This window comes from Theropithecus gelada, chromosome 14 (assembly GCF_003255815.1).
Source record: "Theropithecus gelada isolate Dixy chromosome 14, Tgel_1.0, whole genome shotgun sequence".
Taxonomy (NCBI): Eukaryota; Metazoa; Chordata; class Mammalia; order Primates; family Cercopithecidae; genus Theropithecus; species Theropithecus gelada.
This window is the reverse complement of record NC_037682.1, coordinates 117,522,254-117,541,637: the sequence shown is the minus strand read 5'-3', so window position 1 is coordinate 117,541,637 and position 19,384 is coordinate 117,522,254. Positions and strand designations below refer to the sequence as shown.

Below are 19,384 nucleotides of genomic sequence, written 5' to 3'. Positions count from 1 at the left end.
ACAGGTGTGAGCCACCACACCGGGCCTTTTTTTTTTTTTGAGACAGGGTCTTGCTCAGTTGCCTAGGCTGGAGTGCAGTGGTGTGATTTTGGCTCACTGCAACCTCCACCTCCCAGGTTCAAGCAATTCTCCTGCCTCAACCTCCTGAGTAGTTGGGATTACAGGTGCCTGCCACCACACCCAGCTAATTTTTGTATTTTTAGTAGAGACGGGGTTTCACCATATTGGCCAGGCTGGTCTTGAACTCCTGACCTCAGGTGATCCACCTGCCTTGGCCTCCCCAAGTGCTGAGATTACAGGTGTGAGCCACGGTGCCCGGCAAAATAATTTATAATTTAAAAAATAAATTTTCTCTTTCTAGAACTAGAGATAGAAAAAGTAATAAAACTTTTTTTCAGCAAAAGAGGGGTCATGATAGGGAGAAGTGAGAGAAGGGGCACAAAAGTACGTGTTGGAGGAAATAATGAAATTCATTTCAGTTCAGAAACAAACTTACTGAGAACAGATGAATGAAACCTTGCCTGTCCTATAAGGAATACAGTCATCTGCCAGAAGAAAAATGCTGATTCTTCCCAGTCCAAAGGTGAAGATGGTGACTGTGAAAGTATCAGCTTTAGCCAGACCATGGATGAAGCTCTCAGATGTCACAGCATCCATGGGCTTGTGATCTCAGGTGAAGGCGTTGCACCCTGAGCCCTGGCTTCCCGTCTCTTCACTTGCTCCCTCCACCACCTCACCCCCACATTCAGAATGGCTTCTAGGTTTATGTCTTTAATGGCACTTAGGCAATAAATAAAAAGTATAGTTGCATTGCTGACTGCGTCTTCCTTACAGCTTTCTGAAGTGAATCGATGTCTCTGGAAGGAGGAACAGAGTAGTGTGAGTGTGAAGGACTGGATTCCTCTTGCTTTCTCCTGACGCCCATTCCAGGGTTTCCCCAGGCAACTGGGAAGACCATCCACGGTGAGGCCTGCAATCTCGGCTTCTTGCTGATCAGTCAGGTGAGTCACCTCTTTAGGAGGGATACCAGTGTACGCCAGTACCCAGTTCCAGGGAAAGACAGAAGTGTGTGCCAGGCTTCTTGTCCAGTTAGGCAGGATACGAGCCCTGCTGGCCATCATTGGTCAGTACCACCTCCTACCACCTCCAGTTTCTGGCTTCCTCATGGCCTTCTTGGGGAGTCCCCTGCTTCCTCGTGGCTTTCCTAGGGGGAATCCCCAGCTTCATGGCTTTCCTGGGGGAGTCCCCAACCTCTCCATGGTCTTCTTAGGGAGCCCACAGTAATGGAAGGCTGATGGGTGCTGTGATCCCAGGGACACGGGCAAAGTGCTGCAGACTCGCTCCCTATACCTCTTGTCACATCTGTGGGAATCCAAGGCCCTGCGTGGGTTTTCTATTTCCAGCTTTACTCCAACTTCTGGGGTCCCATGATATAAAAAGTGTCAACTGAGTGTCTGCAGATCTGAAAGAGACCAGTCACAGCATTGTCACCCTTCCCAGACCCAGCATCTCTGTTTTCCCCAACAGGTCCTGCCTCTTCTACCTTTTTATCTGTTATCACACTCCAAACCTACTGCAATAGCATGGCCCTCCCCACATACACTCATATGCACTTCTTTCCGATTATTTTGCATCATTTTGCCTTACTAAACCAATGTCCCTCCTGGCACCTTCCCAGCTCTTGATGGACATCTCCAGCCTGATCTCAGAGAAACGTAATGCTGTTACTGTTACTACTACTAGCTAATAATTTATTGAGGACCTGATTTGTGCTAGGCTCTGCCTATTATGAATACATGTGCTAGGCCATGTTCTGAGGCCTTAGTCTATATACTGTTCTCATTTCATAGCAATGGAAACCTAGTGGTCAGTGAGGAAACCAGGCACAGAGCGGGTAAGTAACTTGCCCAAGTTACTTTTTATGGGTTAATAATAAGTGCAGGAACCAGGATACAGACCCTGACAGCCTTTTCCAGAGGCTGCACTTTGAACTACTAGGCTACAGGGCTGTCTCCTAAAAGTCAAAGTAGATCAGATACTGTGGCTGAATCCCGTTCCCCTTCTCCCCCCCTGTAGTAGCTTACAACGCATGACAGCTTCTTTGACTTGGCGAAAGCCACCATCAGGGCCCCTGCCATCAACGTAGTACATGAATCGGAGCTCAGGTGGGTAGGCATCTCTGCTGAGGCCGGACAGCAGGGGGATGGTGCGGCCCTCAGCCCCTGGGGCCTCGGTCAGGGCCTGCAGCATCTGGTACTTGCACCAGGGGTCCTGAAGGAAGCCCGGCGTGATGAGCAGCACACGGCAGTGACTATTGTTCAGTGCCTGGCACAGCTCGGACACGATAGCACCGCCTGGGGTTGCATCCCGGAGCTGCAGGAAGCAGCGCAGGCTGGTGCTGCTGCCTTCCAGGTAGGAGACCAGGTTCTGGGCAGCCACCAGGTCTTCCTCACTGTGGCACACACAGACATCATAGTCTTTGCTCCAGCGACTACTGCCGCTGTCACTCGCATGTGTGAGTGGCAGGCTGGGAGACGTGACTAAGCTGAGGCTTGGGGATAGTCTGTCCTGTGAGGCAGGCTGTGAAGTATCGCTGGAGGTGCTTTCTGGGGAGTCGGGCCTCTTCTTGGGCTTCTTCAGCAGGGTCTGCCTGAACCAGTCTGTGGGGGAAAAACACTGCTCAGGCCTGTGTCTTCTTAACAGGTGCCCTCTCACTGCCCACACATGGAGGAGCCCCACCTCACAGGGAGGACAGACAGACTGCAGTCCGCGTCCCTGCACTTGGAAACATTGTATTCTCAGAGACCTATTGCTCCACTATTTTTTTTTTGTTTTGAGATGGAGTCTCACTCTCACCTAGGCTGGAGTGCAGTGGCGTGATCTTGGCTCACTGCAACCTCCACCTCCCAGGTTCAAACAATTCTCCTGCCTCAGCCTCCTGCGTAGTTGGGATTACAGATTCGTACCACCACCCCTGGCTAATTTTTGTATTTTCAGTAGAGACGGGATTTCACCATGTTGGTCAGGCTGGTCTTGAACTTCTGACCTCATGATCTGCCCGCCTCAGCCTCCCAAAGTGCTGGGATTACAGGCATGAGCCACTGCGCCCGACACTCCGCTATGTTTGTATATCCTTTGGGACTTGCCTAAAAGTGCCCTCTAAAGGTAAAGGTTTGGGACGTATGTCAGAACTCTGGAATCCTTATGTGAGAGTGTTCCACCAGCCTGGGTAAGAGAAATGGCCTTGCACTACTCCCAGGCTCTTTGATATCTGGCACCCCCAGCCCACCTTAAGCAAAGCTTCCCACTAGAGCTGACTCGTCAGCCACCCGGGAGTCTGCAGGCAGAGCTACGTTATGCAAGCAAGGATCCACCAGTCCCAGAGCCCACTTCCAGCACCGAGGGGAGGTGGACTTCGATTAGGAAGGGCTACCTATATAGGAAGGAAGGGGCATGGAGGACTGGCATCTGTGTGGCCCCAAGAAATCCTAGATTGTCGCCAGATGGGGAAGAGGCTACTGCTCGGAGCTGCTGAGGAGCGGAGAGCTTCGCGATTCAGAACCCGCACTCGGGAGTCAGGGACACGGTTCTGACTGTGGCTCAGTTTCTCTATGACCTTCAGCAAATTAGTCTGTGTCTCCATTGCCTCATCTGTAAAATGGGTTTGTCTTAGGTGCTGAAAGTTCACTGAGAATGCAGTGTCAGGTGTGCTGTGGGGACTCCGTAAGGAGATGAAAACCCAGCTTCCCCAGCCTTTGATAAGGACAGATAGTGGTGGGGATTGATTCATTTTCTCTCTCTGCTTGGCTTCTCCTCCAGATGGTTCTGGAACAAAGATTTAGACAACGAGAGACAGTGTTAAGCCCTCAGCACCGTGGTTTCCAGGCTGGGAAAGCTAGCTGAGCAGCCTTGGAAAACCTCTGAGCCAAAAGGATCAAGATCTGGCTGAGCTGACGCAGGCCTCCTCTCCTCACTCCACCACGCGTCCAGGCCCTGAAGTCAGGTCAGGAGTCCCCCCATCAGCCTTCCTGCGTCTCTCTCTGAGTTGGGACCAGGCAGGCCTCCCACCATGCCCTATGGAGACTGAGCACTACACTCAGGAACACAGCAGAGTCGCGAGTCCGGTTCCACTCACCAGCCATCTTGCCTAGAGGCTTCTTAGGCCGAGAGCCAGGAGCTGGGAGGGAGGTCGATGATGCCATAGCGTGGGGGTCAAAACTAGCCCCGTGAGACCAGGCATCGGTAAAGGGGGAGGAGGGAGAAGACCCAGTCTTGACCTCATGGAGCAGCCATCCTACAGAGGGCAGAGAGAGAGAATCACAAAGGCTGCACTTACCCTGCTCTCATTCCCCGTGGATGAGCTCTGGGAAGTTCTGTTTTTCTCCTAATGCCTGACAGAGGCTTCCTCTCTAAATGGGTCCTTCATTCCTCATGAGATTAGGGCCAGACATGACTGTGATTGGAGCTGGGTTCTAGATAAAGCCAGAGCTGTGTAGTGTGATCAGACTTACAGGGTATGAGCTCAGCATGACCAGCTGAGGGACTGTTCTCTGCTCCACCTGGCCAGGAGGATATTCAGGATCTGGGGAAGGGCAGCTGTCAGGCAGCTCTTTAGAAGGACTTCCTATGTAAGGCCTGAAATGGTAGAAGAAGGACAGTTGCTATTTGGACAAATAATTATGTATCCAGATAGACAGAAGCTGAACAGTAGAGAGTGAGCACATGCAGGAAATCTTGGGAGACTTTTCCTCCAAGTCTGCCTCCCCCTGAATAACTCCATCCGTAGACCCATCGCTCCTGCAGCCATCAGCTCAGGAAGGTCATGTCAAAAAGTGGTGAAGACTGCAGACTGCAGGTAGAGTGCCTGATTCTCATCTCTGGTTAACCGTGGCCTTTGGCCATCTTACTACACTCCAGTTTCTCCATCCATGAAATGGAAGTACTAAAGCCTCCTTCTCAGCATTATTGTGAAGATTAAATGAAATAATTTATGTAAAGTCCTAATGGTGCCTGGCATGTAATAAATGCTTAGAAAATGTGGGCTACTATGTATATAAAATAATCTAGATATTGGAGGGATATATTATGTTCATGGTTTATAAAACTTGTAACATTAATGTTTCCCCAACTGATTATTAATTCAGTGCTGTTGCAAAGTCTAGAAGATTTTTTTTAGGTTTTTTGGTGGGGAGGTTGTCAGACTGCTTCTACATTTATATGGAAATAAGAAAGCCCAAGACTCCCTTAGAAAGGCAACCCACCATGTTCTCTTCCCACCATAGTGACAGAGGATGCCCCTGACAGTGGACACTCCTTCAGCCTTAAGTTTCTGTGGAGCAGAGCCTGTGGGGGCTGTAGTATTCTAGTGACACTTCTGTGAAAGGCTAGCAGAGCAACTGGCACGGGGCTGCTTTCTCTTTGGTGGATCTGTGAGATCAAAACAAACCTGAAAACTCATAGAAACAAGTATTATTAGACACACTAAAATAAAACGTTTCAAAATTTAAAGAATGTGGCCAGGCACGATGTCTAATGCCTGTAATCCTAGCACTCTGGGAGGCCAAGGCGGCAGATCACCTGAGGTCAGGAGTTCAAGCCCAGCCTGGCCAACATGGTAAAACCCCATCTCTACTAAAAATACAAAAATTAGCTGGGTGTGGTGGCGGGCACCTATAATCCCAGCTACTCGGGAGGCTGAAGCAGGAGAATCTCTTGAACCCGGAAGTGGAGGTTGCAGTGAGCTGAGATCACACCACTGCCTGGGCAACAAGGGCGAAACTCCATCTCAAAAAAAAAAAAAAAAAAAAAATTAACATCTTTCTATGCTGCACATTAATGCTTTGTTCACTGACGCGTAGAAGACAAGGGATGCTGAGGATTTGTGAACATATATCAAAGTTCAAAAAAGAAGTAGAACTTAAACCATAGCAGCAAAGGAGGCAGAGTGGAGAGCTGGAATGGGTCCAGGAACCAGAGGAGACATCTGAAAAAGCAACACAGCTAAATGGGAAGCCACCAAAAAGGCACTGCAAGTTGACTGATACGTATGAGTTTCTTTTCTTTCCTAATATGCTTGGGATTTCAGACAGCCTAAGTGGTAGGCTGCAGCTAGGGCCATTCAGAATGCCTTTTTGCCCCTAGTAGTAAACATGATGTCAGTTGGTTTTTGCATTATTTAAATATTTTTTTCAATTCTGTTTTAATATTCATTATTTGGCCTTGGTGCACTTGTAAACTAAAGCATCATTTGATTTCTAAATATTCTAAAGGTTAAAAATTAGCATAATATGTTAATCTACTTAATATATGTAGATTTAAAAGTTTCAGTTTCTCATTTTATAAAATGACTTGCCCTTTTGGCAACACATGCTGATTTGGGGAAATTGCTTTTGCATTGCTTGGTTCAGAAGACATCCAGTTGTCCAGCAGTGTATGCCACTAGAAGTGGGGTGGTATAAGCCCTCATGAGAAACACTATGGAAACGTTTTAAGAAAAGTAACAGCACCTTTGACAGGATCATTGAGCAAGATGGCAGGTAAATTCCAGTAACCATACACACTGCCTACTTCCTGGAATCCAAGATGCCACGCACCTTCCTTGTTCCTTTTCAGTTCTTTTGTAGCTGGGGCTGTGGAACTGTCACACATTCAAACGTGTTAATGTTTCCAAGACCTGGTAACTGTCATCGTATCTTGAGATGTGGCTGACAAGTAGGTAAGATAATGAACCCAAATATCCAACTGGAAGCTCTACTCACTCGCTCTGCCTATTCTCTGATTTGCTGTGTAGTATAATATGCAGTCGCGAGCCGGGCGCGGTGGCTCACGCCTGTAATCCCAGCACTTTGGGAGGCCGAGGCGGGCGGATCACAAGGTCAGGAGATCGAGACCACAGTGAAACCCCGTCTCTACTAAAAATACAAAAAATTAGCCGGGCGCGGTGGTGGGCGCCTGTAGTCCCAGCTACTCAGGAGGCTGAGGCAGGAGAATGGCGTGAACCCGGGAGGCGGAGCTTGCAGTGAGCCGAGATCGCGCCACTGCACTCCAGCCTGGGCGACAGCGCGAGACTCCGTCTCAAAAAAAAAAAAAAAAAAAAAAAAAAAAAAATATGCAGTCGCTTTTTTTGTGATTTGAAAAAATTCATAAAGTAGAATCATACCAAAAATGCCCACTTTGTAAGAACAAAGACTTGATAGAAAATTAGTAAAGAGGCTGGGCATGGTGGCTCATGCCTGTAATCCCAGCACTTTGGGAGGCCGAGGTGGGCAGATCATGTGAGCTCAGGAGTTCCAGACGAGCCCGGCCAACACGTCGAAATCCTGTCTCTACTAAAAATACAAAAATTAGCCGGGCATGGTGTCACACACCTGTCATCCTAGCTACTCGGGTGGCTGAGGCTGGAGAATCCCTTGAACCTGGGAGGTGGAGGCTACGGTGAGCCGAGATCACGCCACTGCACTCCAGCCTGAGTGACAGAGCGAGATTTGATCTCAAAAAAAATAAAAATAGGCCAGGCGCGGTGGCTCAAGCCTGTAATCCCAGCACTTTGGGAGGCCGAGACGGGCGGATCACGAGGTCAGGAGATCGAGACCATCCTGGCTAACACGGTGAAACCCCGTCTCTACTAAAAATACAAAAAACTAGCCGGGCGAGGTGGCGGGCGCCTGTAGTCCCAGCTACTCGGAGGCTGAGGCAGGAGAATGGCGTGAACCTGGGAGGCGGAGCTTGCAGTGAGCCGAGATCGCGCCACTGCACTCCAGCCTGGGCGACAGAGCGAGACTCCGTCTCAAAAAATAAAAATAAAAATAAAAAAAATTAAAAAAAATAAAAATAAATAAAAATAAAAAATTAGTAAAGAATTTCTTCAGAAAAGAAGTAACACGATACCTTTAGTGCTTTCTAGAATGCTTTTCCAATATTATGTGCAGAAATTGACGTAAAGGCAACACTATGGAGTTTTGTTGTATAAAACCCAAAGTGGGCCGGGCGCAGTGGCTCACGCCTGTAATCCCAGTACTTTGGGAGGCTGAGGTGGGCGGATCACGAGATCAGGAGTTTGAGATCAGCCTGGCCAACATGGTGAAACGCCATCTCTACTAAAAACACAAAAATTAGCTAGGCGTGGTGGTACGCACCAGTAATCACAGCTACTCGGGAGGCTGAGGCAGGAGAATCGCTTGAACCTGGGAGGTGGAGGTTGCAGTGAGCCGAGATTGTGTCACTGCACTGCAGCCTGGGCGACAGAGCAAGAGTCAAGTCTCAAAAAAAAAAAAAAAAAAAAAAAAATCCAAAGTGTATTTAGTATCCAATATCAAACTGGTCTCCAATTTCTATTATATAGGAAATGTACTGAAGCCTGTGAAGGCATATAATTAGAATAAGTATCTCTTAGAGTTCATATGTGATTTCTGTTAAGCAGGAATCACTATCTGGGGTAAACAGAATAGTGGCCCACAAAGAGGCCCACATCCTAATCCCCAGAACTGAGACTATGTTACCTTCCATGACAAAAGGGGGTTTGGCAGTTGTGATTAAGAACCTTGAGATGGGGAGGGGGTTCCTGGATTACCCAGGTGAGCCTCATGTAACCACAAAGATCCTTTCAAGAGGGAGGCAGGAAGGTCTGAGGCAGACGAAAGAGCTGTGCCAAGGGAAGCAGGTGCCAGTGGGATGTAGGTGGCCTCTAGAAGCTGGAAAAGGCAAGTCCATGGTTTCTTTCCTGGAGGCTTCAGAAGGAGCACGGCCTCGCTGATGGCCATCTTAGAACAGTAGAATCATCAACGTGTGTTGTTTGAGGCCACTAAGTTTGTGGCAATTTGTTACAGCAGCAATAGGAAACTACTACACTATGTCTGATGAGATCAGGCCAATGAATGGAGAAAGTATTGGATTTCAGTTGAGTGCTAAAAACTGGTCTGTTTAAAGGTTCAAATTGTTTGAAACAGTTTTTACATATTTAAATAAATAAATTACCATCTTCACCTGACTTTACATTTAAAAGAATTTTGGTTTCAAAGGCTGTTTTGTTCTCAATCGCTTGCTAAAACATTTGGGTAGGATTAATTCCGGTCTGTAGGACAATGTCACTTAAAAGCCTGAATATAATTCATTTATAGCTTGATAGACACAAAACAGTGTTCTCAAAGAGGTTTGGAGACTATGGTGCAGACCTAGGGTGGCCCCTGTGTTCACACGTGGGACTTTTTTTTTTTTTCAGACAAACTCACTCCATTACCCAGGCTGGAGTGCAGTGGTGCAATCTCAGCTCACTGCAACCTCTGCCTCCTGGGTTCAAGTGATTCTTGTGCCTCAGCCTCCCAAGTAGCTACAGGTGCTCGCCACCACATCCAGCTAATTTTTATATTTTTAGTAGACGTGGGATTTCACCATGTTGGCCAGGCTGGTCTGGAACTCATGACCTCAAGTGATTGGCCCACCTCAACCTCCCAAAGTGCTGGGATTGCATACATGCATGAGCCACCGTGCCCGACCTTTTTTTTTTTTTCCAGACAGGGTCTTGCTCTGTCACCCAGGCTGGAGTGCAGTGTTGTGATTACAGCTCACTGCAGCCTCAACCTCCAAGGCTCAAGCAGTCTTCCATCTCAACCTCTAGAGTAGCTGGAATTAGACGTGAGCCACCACACCTACCTAATTTATTTTTTTCTTTTTTTTCTTTTTTTTTTTTGGTACAGACAGGATCTTCCTTTGTTGGCCAAGCTGGTCTAACTCCTGACCTCAAGTGATCCACCTACCTCAGCCTCCCAAAGTGCTGGGATGACAGGCGTGAGCCACCACGCCCAGCTTTAATTTTACTTTTATCTGAGTCTTCTTGCTAGGGAAGATTTTTTTAAAAACTAGACTCAAATAATACAACTATAAGGGGAAAAATGGTAAAATAAAAAACATTAGAATGAATAACTTCTGTTCATCAAAAGACATAAATAGGAGAGTGAAAAGGCAATCTCCCAAGGGAGAAAATGTTTAAAAATATATATCCAGGGCCAGGCGCAGTGGCTCACAACTGTAATCCCAGCACTTTGGGAGGCCCAGGCGGGTGGATTACGAAGTCAGGAGTTTGAGACCAGCCCTACCAACATGGTGAAACCCCCTCTTTACTAAAAATACAAAAATTAGCTGGGTGTGGTGGAGGGTGCCTGTAATCCCAGCTACTTAGGAGGCTGAAGCAGGAGAATCGTTTGAACCCAGGAGGCAGAGGTTGCAGTGAGCCTGAGACCGCGCCATTGCACTCCAGTCTGGGTGACAGAGTGAGACTCCATCTCAAAAAAAAAAAGAAAAAAAAAAAATATATATATATATATATGCAGACACACACACACATATTGAATAAATGTCATATCACACATATTTCAAGAACTCAATGGAACTAGTAAGAAGACGACAAAAATGAGCAGAAGAATTGAGCAGGCACTTCACAAAAAGAATATTCAAATGAGCAATAGACATAAAAACAGTTCATTAGTCATCAGAGAAATGCAAAGTAAAACCTCAGTGCATCACTGCTGGGCACTCAGCCAAATGGCTACAGAGAAAAAGACTACCAAGTAGTGGTAAGAGTGTGCAGGAATGGGAACTCAAACACTGCCGGTGGGCATGTAAACCATACAACTACTTCGGAGAAGTGTCTGGCACCATAGATTAAAGATGAGCATACACACATCAGCAATTTCAGTCCTAGGAATATACTCATACAGCAGTGCTTACAGACTTTTTTTAAATTTTTTTATTCTATTTTTTTTTGAGACGGAGTCTGCCTCTGTCGCCCAAGATGGAGTGCAGTGGCGTGATCTCGGCTCACTGCAACCACTGCCTCCTGGGTTCAAGCGATTCTCCTGCCTCAGTCTCCTGAATAGCTGGGACTACCGGCAGCCACCACCACGCCTGGCTAATTTTTGTATTTTTAGTAGAGACAAGAGTTTCACCATATTAGCCAGGCTGATCTCGAACTCCTGACCTTGTGATCCGCCTGCCTTGGCCTCCCAAAGTGCTAGGATTACAGGCATGAGCCACTGTGCCCGGCCTGCTTACAGATGTTTACCAAAAGACACAAGAATATCTGTAGCAGCAAGATACAAAATAACCCCACAGTGGAAACGACCGTCCATCAACCCGTGTCCAGTTGAATGGATAAATTGTGGTCTAGCCATACAGTGGAATATTATACACCAACAAGAATAAACTGCTAACGAAACATGGGTGAATATCACAAAACATACTGAATGTCAGATGTCACACACATAAGAGTACATGAAGGTCCGGGCTCCGTGGCTCATGCCTGTAATCCCAGCACTTTGGAAGGCTGAGGCAGGCGGATCACCTGAAGGAGTTCGAGACCACCCTGGCCAATATGGTACAACCCTGTCGCTACTGAAAATGCAAGAGTTAGCCGGGCGTGGTGGCAAGCGCCTGTAAAACCAGCTACTCGGGAGGCTGAGGCAGGAGAATCACTTGAACCCGCGAGGCAGAGGTTGCAGTGAGCCGAGATTGCGCCATTGCACTCCAGCCTGGACGACAAAAGCGAAACTACATCTCAAAAAAAAAAAAAAAAAAGTACGTGACGTATGATTCCATGGATGGAAAATCGAAAACAGGCAAACCTATTTTATGGCGTTGGAAGCCAGGGATGTAGTAATGTTTTCTTTATTGCTCTGAATCAGGAAATGTGCGTGTTAGGGAAAATGGTTGAGCTGTACACTTGTGATTTGTGTGCCTACATATCAACTCTTAAATCTAAAAAATAAGGAGATGTGGTTCCCTCTGAGTCATTCCTGACCCTGGTGTCCCCTAGGTTTGGTGTTTCAACGGGAGTTCTCCACACTTCCCCCTCTCGGTTGCACTTCTAGGGTGTGCTGTGATTCTGACGTACCTGTCCGTCCCCTGGGGACCAGAGAACTGGCTCTGTCTGGTCCACCGCGGTCACCCTAGTCGTTGGCACAGTGGCTGCCCAGCCCGTGTGTAGCTGCTCGTTAAATGACTGTGGTGTAATGCCTCGATAGGTCCCTAACCCTAACTAATGTTACGCACTTGCTGAATCACTGCCACAATGACAACCCGAAGAGCAGAGGAAGAGGCTGCGACCCGAGCAGAGAAGAATGTGAGCAGAAACGACATCCACAACGCACTGACCGCCAGGCTCTTCCAGCGAGGCAAGCGAAAGGGGAGCCGCCCCGCGCCAGCTTCTTCGCGACAGAAAAGGTGACAGCCTCCTCGGAGGGCTCTTTCATGCCGCTTGCGTGTTGCGGGTGCCAAAAAGGTGAAGGCGAAGGGAAGCGGATGTGCCGCCGGCAGGGCAAGGCCGGGCTGGAGGCGGCGCGGACCCCCGCGGCTCTCGGTGGGGCCGGGACTCCGGGGCCCAGGCCGGCCGCGCTCCGCCCCGCCCACACCACGGAGTCCCGCCGCGCCTCCCGGTCCCCCGCGACCCCGCCCCGGGCTCACCTGTGCGCGGGCCCAGTCGCGACGCGGGCTGCGCGGGCTCCCCGGGCTCCCCGGGGAGCAGCAGCGCGCAGGCCCCGCTCCCCGGAAGGGCCGCCCGCCGCACCGCCCCTCCCACGCAGCCCGGCCCAGTCCAGACCCGGGAGGCGCTGGGGCACGATCCGGCTGCGGGAGACGCGGGGCGGGGCAGCCCCTGTGTCCACCGCAGCCCGAGCCCCGGCCAGCCTGGCTTCTGTGTGACTCCCGGCGCGCGTCCTCTACGCTAGCTGCGTCGGGGCGGTCCGCAGCAACTCGGAGAGGAGCTTGTGGCCAGGGTTCCCCGGCGCCCACCGTGACAACCTAAAGCCTGGGTTTTGTTCTAGGTGGGAGAGAAGGAGAAAAAAAACCACCCTATTCCACCCATTTAATCCTCCTAACACCCTGCAAGGGGCGTGTTCGTACCTTTTTCCTTTTATACAATCGAGAAACATGAAGCTTGGAGAGATGGAACGACTTTTCCAAAAGTCACACACAGCGAGGGGTGTACGGGGCTGCAGTGTAGGAGGGCAGACCCGGGCAGCAGCTGGGAAGGCAGGCCGCAGCGGCCACCAGCTCCTGTCCCAGACACTGGTTGATGCCGACGAGGATGGAAACCCCGTCTCATGCCAAAGTGCTTTCTTTGCTCCTCTAAACAGTGATCCCACATGGGCGTTATGATGCTGCAGAGCCGCTGCGAACAGCTTGGTGTAGGCAAGAGGCTTGGAAGTCCTGGGTGAAAGAGATGCCTTTGCCTCCCACTTCTTAGAGCTCTTCAGATGTTGGTGAACGCTGTGAAGCACCTTGGGGAGAAGGGAACGGAGCATTCCCCACACTTGTTTCACTCTACAAGAAATGTGAATGTCTTCCTGAGCGTCTTGCTACAGGGCATGCCAGTTTGGAAAACACTATCCTCAAATTCTGTGCACGAAATGCTGGAGTGTGGAGGTAGTTTAATTAGGCCATGTAAGATTCATGATCTCCCCCTCCAGTCTGATTTCCTCCTTTTCTCACCAGACCACCAAAGCGGATGAGCTGCCCATCCTGGGCGGGCTCTGGAGTCAACTGCCTGGGTTCACAACCAGCGCTCATCACTTACTAGTTGTGTGGCCTTGGTGAAGTCACGCGACTTTTCTAGGCTTGCTTCCCTCATCAAATTACGGAGACATGAAGCTTGGAGAGATGGAACGCTGGTGTTCTTGCAAAGATTAAATGAGTCTACATAAAGCAGATCAGGCACCTGGCCCTGCACCCAAATGCCCAGTTTGCTTTGACTCTACCAAGTATACCTCCACCCAGGGCCCTCCTTTTGCCCAACTCTGCTCTGCAAAACGCCCTTCTTCTAGCAAGGCCTATTTTTTGTTTGTTTGTTTGTTTCCTTTTTCTTTTTTTTTCACATCACATGGGTAACAACCCTTAACAAGGTTTAAGGGAGGCACATCTCACACATGTGCGTGAACACCCAAATATCATGCTTATGAACTACAAAGGGATCAAGGCCCATTTTTGCAGCTTATTCAGGAAAGCTTTGCTTAACCCAGCCCTTCCCACCTCCATCCCTCAAAGGCAGTAGTGCTTTTCATTGTAAAGAGACTGTGCTCTGGCTGCTTAGGTCCCATTTTAAAGTAAAAATTCCCCGAGGCCAGGGTTGGTTCTTCAGGCTCCAGCCAGAGCAGAGGGACACTGGAGGAACACTCAGATAAACGGGACTTGACTGCGCCAAGTATGGGCCAAGCGTTGGGTCAGCTGAGTGTCGGGCAAGGATGAAGAAGGTTTGGTCCGAGCTCTGCACAGCTCAGTGGGGAAGTGGAGCCCTGTGGGAGGACAGGGGAGTTGCTCAGTGCCTGTTTTTTTTTTTTGTTTTGAAACGGAGTTTCGTTCTTGTTGGCCAAGCTGGAGTGCAATGGTGCAATCTCGGCTCACTGCAACCTCCGCCTCCAGGGTTCAAGCAATTCTCCTGCCTCTGCCTCCTGAGTAGCTGGGATTACAGGCATGCGCCACCATGCCCAGCTAATTTTGTTTTACTAGAGACGGGGTTTCTCCATTTGGTCAGGCTGGTCTCAAACTCCCGACCTCAGGTGATCTGCCCACCTCCACCTCCCAAAGTGCTGGGATTACAGGTCTCAGTGCTTCTTAATAAACATAGTACTCACTGTGTGGAAGGGAGCAGCTTCTGGGTGAGAAACACTTGAAGGCCTTTTCCCTTTCACCCTGAGATTGGAATGTCCGTGCTGAAGGGAGGGGGAGCAACTGCCTGGCACCTAGGGGAATCTCACAGGGTCAACCCGGATGTTGACTTGTCCCTCCTCCATATCCCTGGCAAGTTCCTTCCTGTCTTTCAGCACCGCCTTCTTCCTCTTCTGCCTTCTGCCTTCTGCCTGGCACCCCCCTCCCCACCCCGGCCCTAACCCCAGGGGCTTCTGCTGTTACCTCTCTGGTAGCACATCTCCCCTGCCATTAGTAAGGCCCACCTCCATCATTTCTTCCCTCCCTTTCATCCTTCTCCACAAAGGCCACTATTTTTGTTGTTGTGTTTTGTTTTTGTTTTTGAGACAGGGTCTTACTCTGTTACCCAGGCTGGAGTGCAGTGGTGTCTCACAGCTCACTGCAGCCTCAACCTCCAAGGCTCAAGTGATCCTCCTGCCTCAGCCTCCCAAGTATTAATAGCTGGGACTACAGGTGCATGCCACCACGCTTGGCTAATTTTTGTATTTTTTGTAGAGACAGGATTTTGCCATGTTGCCCAGGCTGGTCTCGAACTCGTAGGCTCAAGTGATCTTCCCACCTCAGCTTCCCAAGGCAGTGGGATTATAGCTGTGAGCCACTGCGCCCAACCCCAAAGGCCGCTTTCAAGGCAGAGTGGGCAGTTTACCAACTGTTTCTATTCCCATTCACTTCTCCTTCTCTGCAAATGTCCAGACCTCAAATTCCACTGAAACTGCTCTTCAAGAATGAGGCCAACACTGAACTACTTGGGACTGAATCCAGCAGGTACTGTGATCACTTCCTCCTTAGCTTCCACGACACCACACTCTCCTGGCTTTTCTCCTGTCTCTGTGGGTACCTCTTCAGTGTCCCCTTCTTTGGTTTCTCCCTTAAATGTTGGTGGGGTCCCTCCAGCTTCCCTCCTTGGTCCACTACTCTACCCTCTGGGGTGATGCCATCCTGCTCCATGATATCCACATCTCTATCTGTAGCCCAGATTGTCCCCCAAGGACCATGCCAATCAGCCCAACCCCTTATTTGAGGGATGCCCTACAGGTACCCCTCATTCACATCCCAGACTGTACCACTCACTCTGTCCCTCACTCCACTCCTCCCTGGTGCTCCTCATCTCTGGGAGGGGCGGTACTTCCATCCAAAAACCTGGCCATCCGACTTAACCCACTTGTTGTTGCTGGCGTCACCCTGGGAACCATGATGGTTCAGGCACTCCCTGTCTCTGCCACACAGACTGCAACCACAGCCTCCATCTGGCCTCCTTACTGCCTTGACATCCTCATCTGCTTTCCACAAGGTCACCCAGGTGATTCTTCTAAAAGGAAAATCTGATCGTGTTGCTCCCGTTTAAAACCCCTCAGTGGCTCTGGTTCCTCTTCTTGCGCTCCACGATCCAGGCAGAAAAAGTCATACTGAATCCTGCTATGGTCTGAATGTTGGTGTCCTCCCTAAAGTCATAGGTTGGAACCTAATACCCAATGTGATAGTGTTAAGAGGTGGGGCTTTTGGAAAAGTGATTAAATCATGTGGACTCTACCCTCATAAAAGGGATGAGTGTTCTTGGAAGAGGTTGAAAGAGGTTGCCTTACACCTTCTGCCACGTGAGAATGCAGTGAGAAAGTACCATCTTTGAAGCAGAGAGCAGGCCTTTACTAGACATTCAATCTGCTGGTGCCTTGATCTTGGAGTTCCCAGCCTCTAGAACTGTGAGCAATACATTTCTATTATTTATAAATTACCCATTCTAGGATATGTTGTGATAGCTGCCCAAGTGGACTAGGACAAATCCCTGAATCTTATTAGTTCTTGCCTCTGGGCCTTTTCATATGGTTTGCCCTCAGCCTGGATCCTTCCTTGGCCACCTTGCATTCACTTCACTAAATGCCCATCCTTTAGGTTCAGCTCAGAGGTCAACTTCCCTGGAGGAGCTTCATGGAGAAACCCCTTTGCCACCCTCCTACTCCCACCCTGGGTGAGGTGTCTGTGTTGTGTGCTTATGCCAGCACTGTGGGGGTCACACTGTATCTGATCTAGGGATGAGGGGCTAGGAGGGGCAGGGCTATGAAAGTTCCAGCAAAGACAGGACTATGTTTTGCTTGCTGGTGTATCTCAGTGTGTGACCCTGAGCCTGGCCAACAGTTGGATTGAATAAATGTTGGTAGAATACATGGCAAACCCATCCCTCTTCTTTACAACCAACTCCCTGCAGGAACTCAGGAATGGGAGGTACTTGCTTACAAGCAAGACACCTACCACCTAGGATCTAAGAAGGACTCTGTCCACCATCTTGGAGCTTGTGGAGGCTTGCTGGGAACAGGAAGGCTGTGATCCAAGGCCATTTTTGCTGGGGCTATAAGTGGGGTTTCCAGAACCAAAGTAGGCACACAGCTCTTCTTAAAATTGAGCATTTATGCCTGGGATGAAACCGAATTCTATTTGGGCAAGAGATGTGCTCATGTATACAAAGCAAAGAACCACACAGCGACTCCTGGTGGCACACCACACAAAACCAGAGTAATCTGGTAAAAAGTAACCTGAGTTCATGGAAACAGTGGCATGGTTTACGCCAAATTCCCAATCTTCCTGCTAAGACTACGGACACATAATCTGTGTGATACTGTACCGCTCAAGGATTTAACTAATAAAAGGTGGGTTTGTGCTCATTTTTTGTTTTGTTTTGTTGTAAAAGAGCTCCCTGTCCTGATACAAGGCTAATGGGGTGCTTCAAAAGCTCCTGCTGTACAATGAAAAGAAGAGACAGAAGACCGGAGGGAAGGAGTTAATCACATGTATTGATTGATGGATAGGGTAAACAGACAATCAAGAAACCTGAGCCAGGCTGCCCCAGAATGCTCCCATGCCTGGGCTGTCTGCTAAGAGGGTCAGAGGCAGTCTTTCCTGGTCAGTGCCAGGATGGAGCCAGTCCTGGGCCAGGGTGCTCAGGCCTCCAGCTGGATTGCCCTGGTGGGGGACACCAGCATGGGCTACAGATCAGTCCTAGGATTCCGCTCATCGCTTGCTGTTGGCCTGGGCCTCAGTGCCTGTGCCTGCCCAGCCATGTGGATACAATGGCCCGCCTGAGAGGAGAGGACACTGGGGAGGGGGAGAAGGCCCGGCACAGTGCTGGGGAAGACTGGAGCAGCAGAGAAGGCTGTGAACACAGCCAGGATGCAAGCCAGTGGAGCCAGTGCAGAGCACACATGCTCACATGATGTTGTTCTCCTGGGTCTTCTCTCCCAAGTAAAAGCGGTTGAAGAGGAAGGGGCTCAGGTCGATGGTCTGGAAGCTGCCCTCCAGTATCATCTCTGCCACAGCTCGCCCAACGCCAGGGGCCTGCTGGAGCCCGTGACCACTGAAGCCAGTAGCAAAGTACATGTTGACAACTAGTGGGTGGGGGCCCACCACACCATTCTGGTCAAAAGTGTTGTAGTCGTAATAGCCGGCCCAGGCTGTCTGAACCTGCGGGTGCACAAAACACTGGGGTTCTCAGGAAGGCTGAAGCCACACTCCATCCTCACTCCTCGTCAGGGGTCAGCACAAAGTACCCTCTACCCACTGCTGAGGGGTCTATGGAATGCCATGTGTCCAACAAATTCCTTAGCAGTTGTGACATGGAGGGACTACGGCAGTGCACAGTTGCGAGGGAACCAACGTCATCTGTCGCATCTAATGTCCAAAAATAAAAAGGAAAACCTGCCCTTGCCAGTTACCTTCAGAGTCTCAAAAGCTGGGACCCTCAGGGCCAAATGGGGCCACACCTTCTCCTGGAAGAAATCATGGTCCACTTCCAGGTTCGCTGGGTCTGGTTCTTCCTCCTGGAGTGAGAGGTGGGGACAAGGCTTACATAGCCTGGGACACAAGGGCAAACCCAGACTTGTTCAACAATCCCTGTGCAGATAGGGGATGGGGAGAAATGGTCCCAGTTCAAATCTGGAGGGGGCTCTAATATCAATTAACACAGCATGCAGCCTCCCAGAAAAGCCTGATTCTTTTTCTTTTTTGGGGGGACAGAGTTTTGCTCTTGCTGCCCAGGCTGGAGTGCAATGGCGTGATCTCGCCATTGCAACCTCTGCCTCCTGGGTTCAAGCGATTCTCCTGCCTCAGCCCCCCAAGTAGCTGGGATTACACACACCCAGCACCACGCCCAGCTAATTTTTGTATTTTTAGTAGAGATGGGGTTTCGCCATGTTGGCCAGGCTGGTCTCGAACTCCTGACCTCAGGAGATCCACCTGCCTTGGCCTCCCAAAATGCTGAGATTACAGGCATAAGCCACCGAGCCTGGCCAAAAGCCTGATTCTTTCATGACAATTATTCTGTCTCCTTGCCAGCATGTCCCACCCCACTCGGCTTACCTCAGTGGGGCTACGACCACCTAGGTAGTTGCTACCTAATCCTTCCCGGCGGAAATAGGCTCCACTGGTGTCTGCAACAAGCGGAGTCTCTAGGCCTGGTCCCTGGGGGCAGTGCCATACATACACATACCTGCCACAACCAGCGAGGTTATGAACCGTAGAAACAGCATGGCCAGCAACCCTCCCCAACCCCGTCCACCCCCAACCCACACACACCCTCCCAACCCTGTTCCCGCACACACACCCCTGCCTCCGCAACCCCCACACATACACCCTCCCCAACCCAGCACACACACACATACACACCCTCCCCAACCCCATACACACACACACACACCCCCTCCGC

The 19,384-nt window shown here is 49.9% G+C and overlaps 2 protein-coding genes, 1 long non-coding RNA gene and 1 pseudogene across 10 annotated transcripts in view; 1 reads left to right on the top strand and 3 right to left on the bottom strand.

The window, feature by feature from the left end:
- The window catches only part of LOC112606570, a 14,639-nt gene extending 13,811 nt beyond the window's left edge, over window positions 1–828 (top strand). Inside the window, exon 2 of the long non-coding RNA XR_003115654.1 lies at window positions 480–828. This is a non-coding gene — a long non-coding RNA (uncharacterized LOC112606570). The remainder of the gene's footprint in view (window positions 1–479) is intronic.
- Window positions 452–12,533, bottom strand: TIRAP (TIR domain containing adaptor protein). 5 transcript variants are annotated; one of them, XM_025357193.1, is made up of 6 exons: window positions 12,454–12,520; window positions 5,278–5,427; window positions 4,512–4,635; window positions 4,136–4,294; window positions 2,085–2,660; window positions 452–1,462 (listed from the first exon to the last, which is right to left on the bottom strand). In XM_025357193.1, the coding sequence occupies exons 4-6, from the start codon at window positions 4,200–4,202 to the stop codon at window positions 1,443–1,445; spliced, it is 663 nt and encodes a 220-aa protein (XP_025212978.1). In that variant the 5' UTR covers window positions 4,203–4,294; window positions 4,512–4,635; window positions 5,278–5,427; window positions 12,454–12,520; the 3' UTR covers window positions 452–1,442. The 5 variants fall into 5 exon arrangements, with proteins under 5 accessions (XP_025212978.1, XP_025212977.1, XP_025212975.1 ...); XM_025357192.1 differs by lacking the exon at window positions 5,278–5,427 and having other exon boundaries at window positions 12,454–12,533; XM_025357190.1 differs by lacking the exon at window positions 452–1,462 and having other exon boundaries at window positions 1,900–2,660; window positions 5,262–5,427; window positions 12,454–12,533.
- Window positions 12,534–13,861: 1,328 nt separating this feature from the next.
- Window positions 13,862–13,959, bottom strand: LOC112607513 (annotated as a pseudogene).
- Window positions 13,960–17,452: 3,493 nt separating this feature from the next.
- FOXRED1 (FAD dependent oxidoreductase domain containing 1) overlaps window positions 17,453–19,384 on the bottom strand; it is a 10,086-nt gene continuing 8,154 nt past the window's right edge. For 3 of the 4 annotated variants that reach the window (XM_025356674.1, XM_025356676.1, XM_025356677.1), the window contains exons 9-11: window positions 19,039–19,168; window positions 18,396–18,500; window positions 17,453–18,144 (exon numbers count right to left, since the gene is read on the bottom strand). In XM_025356674.1, coding sequence (XP_025212459.1) covers window positions 17,890–18,144; window positions 18,396–18,500; window positions 19,039–19,168 — 490 coding nt within the window. In that variant the 3' untranslated portion in view covers window positions 17,453–17,889. The remainder of the gene's footprint in view (window positions 18,145–18,395; window positions 18,501–19,038; window positions 19,169–19,384) is intronic. The other variant, XM_025356675.1, reaches the window with a different exon arrangement.